At 33.4% G+C, this 10,429-nt stretch overlaps 2 protein-coding genes across 2 annotated transcripts in view; one reads left to right on the top strand and one right to left on the bottom strand.

The window, feature by feature from the left end:
* LOC106105916 (erythroid differentiation-related factor 1) overlaps positions 1-2,486 on the top strand; it is a 16,239-nt gene extending 13,753 nt beyond the window's left edge. Inside the window, exon 16 of the mRNA XM_013286373.1 lies at positions 1,948-2,486. Within this exon, the coding sequence (XP_013141827.1) occupies positions 1,948-2,327 (380 nt within the window). The 3' untranslated portion in view covers positions 2,328-2,486. The remainder of the gene's footprint in view (positions 1-1,947) is intronic.
* Positions 2,487-3,975: 1,489 nt separating this feature from the next.
* LOC106105895 (facilitated trehalose transporter Tret1-like) overlaps positions 3,976-10,429 on the bottom strand; it is a 21,464-nt gene continuing 15,010 nt past the window's right edge. The window contains exons 4-10 of the mRNA XM_013286352.1: positions 9,593-9,779; positions 8,751-8,872; positions 7,123-7,299; positions 5,986-6,078; positions 5,446-5,672; positions 4,554-4,706; positions 3,976-4,308 (exon numbers count right to left, since the gene is read on the bottom strand). Of these exons, the coding sequence (XP_013141806.1) occupies positions 4,284-4,308; positions 4,554-4,706; positions 5,446-5,672; positions 5,986-6,078; positions 7,123-7,299; positions 8,751-8,872; positions 9,593-9,779 (984 nt within the window). The 3' untranslated portion in view covers positions 3,976-4,283. The remainder of the gene's footprint in view (positions 4,309-4,553; positions 4,707-5,445; positions 5,673-5,985; positions 6,079-7,122; positions 7,300-8,750; positions 8,873-9,592; positions 9,780-10,429) is intronic.

Below are 10,429 nucleotides of genomic sequence, written 5' to 3'. Positions count from 1 at the left end.
TAACAGTTACAATAAGGTAGGTTTACTATTTTCAAGTAATTATTTCGTTACTTTTTAGTGTACTGTTTTTTTTGAGAATATTTTGTTTTTGTTTATTTCAATTGATACTTTTTGATTTTTTATATCATAAATAGACAAACGAATTGGTTACCTGATTCCGTTAAAATGGCGAAGAAACCGCTTCCATTAAACTTATAGACGTAGGAGGAGACGCACATAAAGATATTTCCCCTTCCATTGCGTCTCTTCCAATCAAATCCACTCTTCTTTCCCATTTTTATAGGAAATTGCCCATGATTACTGTGTGAAATTGAAAAATAATAAAACAGCGCAGCCTATGTTACTCACTGATAACACAGCTTTTTAATGGTGAATGATTTTTTGAAAGTCCCAGTAGTTTTTTAGTTATTACAATACATACAAAAATAAAAATCTTTCCACTTTATATTAGTATAGACTAGGTCCAGTGCGGCTTTATCCGCATAATTTTATTTTATCGTTTACACCCCTTAAGATCATATCATGGTAATCTTACTCCAATGAAATTGCACCCTTATGCGCGGTTCACATTAGCCCACAGTTAGTAGCACTCAATAAGTGAACTATCTACTGGCACAGTGTGAGCGCTAACTGGCGCCAGTGAACTGGCGCGACTGTACTAGCCAAGTGTAAACCGGGCATTAGATCGTTTTCTAAATGTCATCCTGCAGTTATTTTTCAACTGTGTAAAACATACGTCAATAAAATGTCGAATAAAAAAGCAAACTCGTTAAGTGATTTGATAAGCAAATATAGACGAGACGTTTTAATCTGATGCAATAAAATCTCGCACTGCCAACTCACCGGTTTTGACGTGGCGATGATTATAGTGCGGGTAAATTATTTGCCCCGGTGAATACGATCCAATCAAATATGCAAAATCTCAGTATAAAAAACGATTTAAAAAAAGCTTCATATGACAGATTTTTATATTATCTTTCGGATATTAATACAGACATATTGAACTTACTCAAAAACTACAAAAAGATTTCAAAAAATCTTTCTCCGTTAGAAAGATACATTATCAGTAATATAGGCTATATTTTTTACTAACTTTCGCGCGAGGCTGTCCGCGTGGAATTAAAAAGTACCCTATGTATTCTTCCAGACTATCCTCAACATCTATGCCAAATTTCATCGAGATCTATACCGTTTAGGCTACAAACTCTAACAAACATACATCTAAACTTTCGAATTTATAATATTAGTTAGATTATTTTTTATTTCACGCGGGCGAAGTCGCGAGCAAAACTAATCTTTCCATAATAATATTTAATCTTTGTTTATAGTAGCGTAATATGCCACGTCGACACTTTTACAATAAACAAATCTGTATTTGCAATAAAAAAGTGTTTTGACATTAAACAAATAATAAAACGACAGCCGTGATATTTTAAGACTTAACATGCTATTAAAATAAAAATAAAGCCATAGACAAATAAAACAGATAAAACAAAGAATAATCTCAAGCTAATAAAAGTTGTGGCCACTGAGTTTTTTTATTGTCAATATTTACTTTTGCAAATATTTGGTACGCTTTTTGCTAATATTAAAACTTTGTTGATATTTCAAATTGTATGAAAATGAATTTAAAATTAAGAAGAAAAAATAGGAAGGCTTATTTTTGGAATTTTATAAAAAAACACAATTCCCTCTATTAGGACGTTTCTGAATCTATCGTACTGTCAGATAATAAGGAGTTAATACTTTCTCGAAAATTTTCTTGCTAGGTTCTCTAAATGATTGAATATTAAATACTAACTTTTGCCTACGACCCTGTCCACGTGGAATAAAAAATACAAAAATAAGCAGCCTATCCTCTACATCTATGAAAAATTTCATGAAGAAACATCCATCCATCTAAACTTTCGCATTTGTATTATTATTAAAAAAAATGTTCTTTTTCAGTGTCACCTAACCTAAAACTGAAATCATTACAAACCGCAGTCCAACTTTTACGTCAATGTCATTCTGTAATGACATTACTAAAAAACAAAGATCCAGAAGAGAAGGAGCCACCGAAACCCGAAGACGTTGACGAGAAGACAATAAAGAACGAACACAGTCTTCTTTCTTTATACGAAAATAGGTTGCATTTTATACTAAAAAGTATAATACAATATTGTAGGTCGAAATCAAATAAAGATTATGACAAAATGACAGATATGTATAAAAAATTGTATTGTGCCAGTTTGAAAATTAAAAAGAATGATGATATAAGATTGTATGCGGCCAGTATTTGTGACGTACTCACTTCTATGGACGAGATATCGAAGGAGTTCGAATAGTGCCTTGTTATTTTAAGAGAAATAAAAAACAATTGACTAAAATACAATTTTTTTTTCATCTGTAACCATCTACTAATGTGATTTATGTGACTGACTAATTAAATTAGTTTTTTAAGGTTTATTTAAGTTTTTGTCAAAACGATTAAAAAAAACATGGTTTATTAAGCTTATATAAGTGAACAATAATGTTTTTAAAAAGAATCTCGATTTTTCAAGTCTTATTTAATGCTTTAACTATATTTTTACATTTTAGAGTCAGGAGTTTGTTTTTGGCAGAGACAATCTCACCTTTACATAATTTATTTTTAAAAAGTATGAAAATATTTTTCTAACCTAAAAATTCAATATGTAATACACTTGCAGCAAAAATTATATTACTAAAAGTGCCTTTTTCTTGTAAAGATAATAGAATTAAATTTTGTAGTTAATCATGTTTGAACAATTTTTCAGCATTCAAGAGTGTATTTTTTTATTTGATAGATTTCGCTAATATTTCGAAATTCTTAACCCAATGATGTGTGTTTCGTCATGCTTACATTTTAAATTATTTAAGTAACATTAAACATAACAAATGTAAATAAATAGTTTGTTAAAAAACGAAGTTTTATTTCTACTTAGAATTAAATAATTTTAATCTTTGATAGCATAACAATGTGTTAAGTAACTTATAAAGAAATTTCTGTACAAGAACATGTTGAGATTTCTTTCTTTCATTTGCTTCTGAACGCGGAGAGTATTTTTTAATAATTGTATTGGCCATCGCTTTTTAATTTTTTTCTAATATAGCTGTTCCCATACGACTACATCCGCGTCAAATTATACAAGTGTCATTTTATTGTTTACATTTGTCTAATTATCATTTGCAAATGTCAAAATGACAAAACATGACAAAACTTGGCAATTTTGCTTCCTTGATGTTGGCAGCAACTTATGGTCTCTTTCACACATTAGGGTTTTTATCTAAAACATTTAGCCCTAAGATTAATGACGTGAAAATATATGACCTAAAGCGTAACGGAAATGTAGGGCTTTTTATTAAAAGAAGAGTTATTCAAAAATATGGTGTAATTGCTGACATCTTAGGCAACAAAGAAATGTGTGTTTACGCTTTATTATAATAGTATAGATGGGTTTAAAATTAAGGTATTTTATTAATAAAACATACAAATAAAATTATAAAACATTTATTTAAAACAATTATATCGATTATCTTAACTTATATTATTTACAATAACAATATAAATTCATTCACATATCACAAAAGTGGTGTTTTTTACCTAGCGACTAACTTTGTACTTTGGTACTAGTCGTTAAAAAATAAATAATATTTCAACAAGATATGTCTAAAAACAATAGTTTTACCTGTAAAATTATATGAAACCCATAAATTAAAATATGTAAATATCAGATTTTTTTTTATTTGGCTCAAATGTCTAGTAACCAAGCCATAAAATTCTTTTTTTAAAATATCAGTATGACAAACTCCTTTTTTAATTGTAAAAAATGTAACTGTTCATACACTGGGTTAATATTTTTCAAGCAGACTAAAGAAAATATGTCGTTTCACTAGGTTTTTTATAATTTTATTATTATTTGGTCCTAAAGCTTTTGGTCAATTTGCCCTGATTTTTAATTCATACAGTATATTTTACATCGTGTTTTAGTTTCTACATTGACTACAAAATATATTTGACTAAAAAAAGACCTATGTTAAACATCGGTTTGCGTTTTATTGACTTAAATAAATATAGCACTGTCAAAATAATTAATACTGTTAATATATAAAAATTTTTTTTGGTAACTCTTAATTATGTTTGTAAGTCTTATATAAAAATAAAGCATTCTAAATATATTTGATCACACACAAAACCCACTATAGAAAAAATGTGTTAATATTTCGCTAATAAATTATCTATAATTCGCTTTATTATTCCAAACTCCACGGATTATTCAAGCTTAAGCCTTCTCAGGCTTTGATTTCCTGGAACAAAAAAGTTCAAACATTAAGACAATCTAACAGTAGTCAAGGACATTAATTTCCTATCCATTATTAACGGTTCCATCTGTCACCTTATATCACCAATAGTGGGACGAAAAGGTGGGACAGATGGAACTATTCTCATGTGGGGACAGAGCGGGGTGACGGTTGGGAACAATCCATTTTGCTGTGTAATATTCGATGCTAAAGAGGGAAGTAAATTTAATTCTTTGGCTATAAATGCTTACCCTCCAGCCAATATATCTTGGATCTCCTGGAGACTTTTGCCCTTGGTCTCGGGCACCACGAACAATGTGAAGAAGAAGCCGCACACGCAGCAAACACCGAAGATCCAGAAGGCGACATACATACCTACTGCTTCTGCGATTGGCTCGAAGAACCTGTATTATAGAAATCAGACAAATTTTATAAATGCGAAAGGTAAGATAGATGGATGGATGTTTGTTAGAGTCTATAACCTAAACTGCTGAACGATTTTCGATGAATTTTAGAATAGATGTAGATGATAGTCTGAAAGAACACATAGGCTACTCGCTTTGTTATTTTTTATTCCACGCGGACGGAGTCGCGGGCGAAAGCTTGTGTATAATACTAGCTAAGAGTAGCCCACTTGTTCTGGCAGACTGTCCTCTACGTCTATGACAATTTTAATCGAAATCCATTCAGTCGTTTATGCTACAAACTCTAACAAACATCCATCCATCTAAACTTTCGCATTTAATATCAGTAAGAAGTAAGATTAGAGGAGAAATTCATTTTTTTTTTTGTATGTTAGTTATATTGAAATAACTCCAATACTACTGTTCTGATTTTAATAATTCTTTCACCAATAAATAACTACGTTATAACTGAGTAACATAGGCTATTACTAAAATAAATATTTCACTCGGAAGTCGCGAGTAACAGCTAATAAAAAATATATTCGTCAAGTAAAATCAATGATCCCACAACATAACAGAAACATCATTAAAATGCGATCAAAGGGATAAAGATAAAATCTTGTAAAAATACTTTAAAGTCCTGAGAAACCTTTTCTACTGTTAACATATCGCTAAATCTTTAATTTTGCGATCAATAAAAAAAACATGTCTAAAACAATTTTAAAATATGAAAACTTGCCTAGTAACCAAGAAAGACATGATCCAACAGAAAGCAGTAGCAATCGGTGAGGCGACTGCTTTAACCTCAATAGGCAGGAGTTCCCCCATCACCGCCCACGGCAGCGGCCCCAGCCCCCAGCAGTACGTCACGATGAACAGCACCAGAGAGAGGATGGGGAGGAACCCAATGCTGGACACCACTGGACTGTTTTGTGAGTTCAGCAAGAAGTACATGCCTAGAAGAGCCTGGAAATACTCCCTTCATTACAGTTTGTACCAGTTTTCTTGGATCTTAGGTTATTTCGCTGATGGTTTAAGAACAAAGTATAGGAATCATAATTAAAAAAAAACTTTACTTGAATAGACATACAGGTAATTTTTAATTTAGTGTTATTTACAAATGAGTCTATTAATAAAGGTATATTAAAAAGTAATACAAATGAAGACAATTCAAATTGGTCCTTCGAGTCGGATAAAATAAAAATTATTTACACGTAAGGAGCTATTTTTTTATTGTTTTTATTGAAGAGTAAAAAGCAATAAAACATAACAATCTTACCAATCCAATTGCAGTTCCGCAAGTAGAGACCAGCAATAAAATCCTTCTGCCAAGTCTGTCTACAACCATAGGCGTTATCATTGACGCTACAACCTGATAAAAACATTGTTATATAATAATCGCATTTTCAACTTATGAACCCCAGATTTCCCCATAATCAAATATCCCTTAAACACCTAGAGTGGGCGCACACCTTTGATTAAACTATCGCACCACTGCGATTGTCGATTATTTCGCAGCCGATTCAAATAAATATCGAGTAGTGTGCACACCTCCATAAGCTCATAGGAATCAAAGCGAGACTAAACAGTTGTGCGACAGTTTAGTCAACGGTATGCGATCCCTCTTACCACTTTAAGAATTGGTTAAATAACGTAGGGCCAGCATTATAAAGATGAAAGTTAAGATGGAGCTTGTTAGAGTTTGTAGTCTAAACTACTGAATGGATCTCGCTGAAAGGCATAGATGTAGAGCAGTCTCAAAGAATGCATAGACTACTTATTTCATCATCACCAGCTCACTATACGTCCCCACCGAAGGGCTTGGAGCCTACCCTAATAAGGGATGACTAGGCCGTAGTCAACCACGCTGGTCAAGCTGGTTGGTTGACTTCACACATATCTTTGAATTTCTTCGCCGATATGTGCATCAAGATATTTTCCTTCACCGTAAGAACGTCGGGTAAATTATGTACATATGAAAATCGAAAAATCGAGAATCACGTTGGTACAGCGGGATTCGAACCCAAGACCTGTAGATTACAAGTCAAGTGTTCAAACCACTGAGCTATAGACGCTCCTCAATTACTAGACTAATTATTTACTTCTTTTTAATTTCATGCAAACGAAGTCGCGTTCGAAATCTAGACACTAAATAAATATAACTGTAATTTAGACTGCTATATAAATACAGTGTAAATTCTTTATAACGACACTAAAAGGACTGTCCATTTTATGGCGTTATAGAGAGTTGTCGTTAAATGGAGGTAAGATAAATCAGAATTGAAAAAAAAGAAAAGTTTATTTCAAAATAGTGTTAGTAGCTAAACCAACAAAAGCCAATTGATTTTAACGCTTTAGAGAGTTTGTCGTTAAATCGAGGGACATTATGTGGAGTTTACTGTATGTTAATACACACCTGTACAGCACCAATAATGATGGTAGCAATAGAAGGATCTAAATCTGATCCCGCTGCCTTGAAGATGGTGTTCATGTAGAAGAGAACAGCGTTAATACCACTGAACTGCTGGAAGAAGACCAGCGCGCACGAAATGTAGAAAGCCTTGAAGTTACTGCCGCGGAACACGTCTGCCAACTGTTAAAAAAAACTTAAAAAGTGAATCAGAGTTCAGTAATATTACTAATATTAGATGGATGTTTGTTAGAGTTTGTAGCCATAACTGCTGAACAGTTCTCGATGTCAAGATGTAGAGGGTAGTCTGGAAGAATTCATAGGTTTACATTTTTATTTTAAATCTCGGAGGAGTCTCGGGCTAGATCTGGTTATGATATACTAATTGTTCGCATGCCGTTTCATCCGCATCAAATTATGAAGATTTGATTTTATTGTTTACATTTGTCAAATTATCAATTGCAAATGTCAAAATGACATGACAAACCATTGCAATCTTACTTCCTCGATGTTGGCAGCTTGTAGCTTATGGTTCTTTTCCCACATTAGGGTTTTTATCTAAATTATTAACCACCTAAGTTTAATAGCGTGAAAATATATAGGCTAAAGATGTAAGTAAAGGGATTTTCATTAAAGAAATAATTATTCGAAAACATGATGTGATTGTTGACATCTATCGCAACAGACTAGTGTGTGTTTACGCTTTGTTCTAATAGTATAGATTTGGTTAAAATTTATTTTCCTCTATATACAAGATTTGTGTTCCAACAAAGGTCTTATCTAAATATTGTTGCTGAGTGCAGTTATTGGCGTAGATTTCTTTAGTAAATAAACTTATCCTAAATTATAGCAAAGGTCGAGAATCTGTTTAATATCTTTGATTATTTATGCTGTCAAATCCATTGATATATTTCAAGTAAATTCGCTATTGAATTAAATTTACCAAACTACGCTACGTAGACTGTGCAATACGCATAATACAATATTTTTATATGTACACTAGTTTTCAGTAGTTTAGGCTACAAACTCTAACAAACTTCCATATAAACTATCGTATTACATTAGTAAGAAGAGAGATTTATCCGACGTTCTTACGGAAGGAGCGTGAGCAAACCTGACTCCAAACTCGATTTTTAGTTGTGCAACTAAACAGTTGAATGCTGCGTAAAAATTGACAATCGCACAATAGTTGAGTCAAATGTGTGCGCCCGCTCTAAAAGTAAACATGTAGACTAAGACCTAATCACTAACTTAAAATAGGCTTAAACTCATCAGCTGCAGTTCATCACCAGCTCACTATATGTCCCCACCGAGGGGCTCGGAGCCTACCCTAAATTAGGGTGATTAGGCCATAGTCATCCACGCTGGCCTACTGCAGGTTGGTCGACTTCATACATATGTTTGAATTTCTTCGCCGATATGTGCAGGCATCACGATGTTTTCCTTCACCGTAAGAACGTCGGGTAAATTATGTACATATGAAAATTCGAAAAATCGAATATCACATTAGTACACGGTGGGATTCCACGACCTTCCAAGACCTGTAGATTACAAGTCAAGTGCTTAAACCAATGAGCCACCGACGCTGCAGTTGTACTGGTTATTAAGACCGGATACTTGGATATTTTACTTACAGTAGCTGTTTTCTCCAAAGAAGCGTTAACGTCCGCCGCAATCTGGTTTAGTTCTGTCTCAACACCAGTGCGGGATTTACCGCGTATCGTCATCAAGCATTCCGCAGCGGATTCCCGATCACCTAAAAAAAGTTATCATTATTATTACCGGTCAGCACTACATACACATTTTAAATACTCTATTTGTCATATAATTACGTGTTTATTATTTATTCTTTTTTAATTACCTTGTTGTTTTTTTCTCTTATTCCAAATTGTGTTGATAAGATTAAATGTTATTTTATTTATTATTCCAATATAACAACCTTTATAAGCTGAAAACGTACTGTACAAAGTCTAATTCAAAGAAAGTGTGATAAACGGCAAGTAAATACGTGCGTACGACTTGTATCGGAATTTTCAGTCTTTGTCAACCTTTTTATAGAAGAATAGGATAAGGATTTGAATGGAGAGAGGATTATTCTAAATTTAAAATTTCTTACAAAAAATGTTTTTTCTGTACATCTTTTTATTTGTAATTTAGCAATTAATTTAAATCGCAAGGTGACCTGAATTAGCCAAAACGGCAAAGCGATTGCCAATAGCTACCTCCGTCTACTAAAGGTAGGCAACGTAAGGTAGGAGAGGAGAGGTTTTAATATTTTCTTGTAAGTAAATGGTGGTAAAGAAAATGGGATTAAAATCAGACTTTCGGTCGGTAGGTGATAATGTCACCTTTCTCGCAATCCATCTCTCTATGTCTACCTCTACCGGTGCACACTCATAACGTTCTCCTTGTTACATGCGATTCATCCCTCAACATGCACATGCTTTTACACCTTACCTTCTCTATCTTTACTTACTTTTAATAAGATGGTACATTGGTGATTCCGGCATAAAGTAGAATGTGACACTGAACACGGCTACAAACGCGACGCCGACGTACGCCACTACGTTGTACGAGACGAAGGGACCTATTCCGTACACCAGTAAGAAGCCGAGAGTGATGAAAGCTTGTAGAAACGATCCAAGTGCACCGCGGACTTCGTTCTGGGGAAAATATTAATATGTAGCCCAATATTTCGATGGAAACCAGTTAACAATTTTACTGCGTAACAGGCCGATATCGGCCTGACACAGTACTTAAGTTGATGGACACGAAGAAAACTATTTCCCTCTCGCTGCTAAACGATTATCTCAGGTGTATACATTACTGTTATAATAAAGCGTAAACATACACTTCTTTGTTGCCTAAGATGTCAACAATTACAGCATATTTTTGAATAATTTTTTATTAATAAAAAGCCCTACACTTGCGTCACGCTTTAGGCTATATATTTTAATGCCATTAAACTTAGGGGGTAAATATTTAAAAAAAAAACCCTAATGTGGGAAAGAGATCATAAGTTGCTGCCAACATCAAGGAAGCAAGATTGCCAAGTTTTGTCATTTGTATTTGTAAAGACCTGCCAAACTGGCGGAAATATTGGGGGCGCATTTAGGCCCGCCGCCGCACCAGATGAAGTATTATGATTTTATTTGCCCCAGTAAACGTATTAAGGGATGTTCACAAGGATTTCCATGATCGAAATATGTTGAATATTCCATTGTTTTAATGTCTTTCTTTTGGTCTTTAGTTCGCGCACAATAAAAATATTTTGATGTAGCAATTAATTCTTCCTCGTGCGTTTTATGACAAC

Source organism: Papilio polytes, unplaced genomic scaffold (genome assembly GCF_000836215.1).
Source record: "Papilio polytes unplaced genomic scaffold, Ppol_1.0 DF822622.1, whole genome shotgun sequence".
Classification (NCBI taxonomy): Eukaryota; Metazoa; Arthropoda; class Insecta; order Lepidoptera; family Papilionidae; genus Papilio; species Papilio polytes.
Note: the sequence above shows the minus strand (reverse complement) of the source record. Positions and strands in the feature narration are given on the sequence as shown.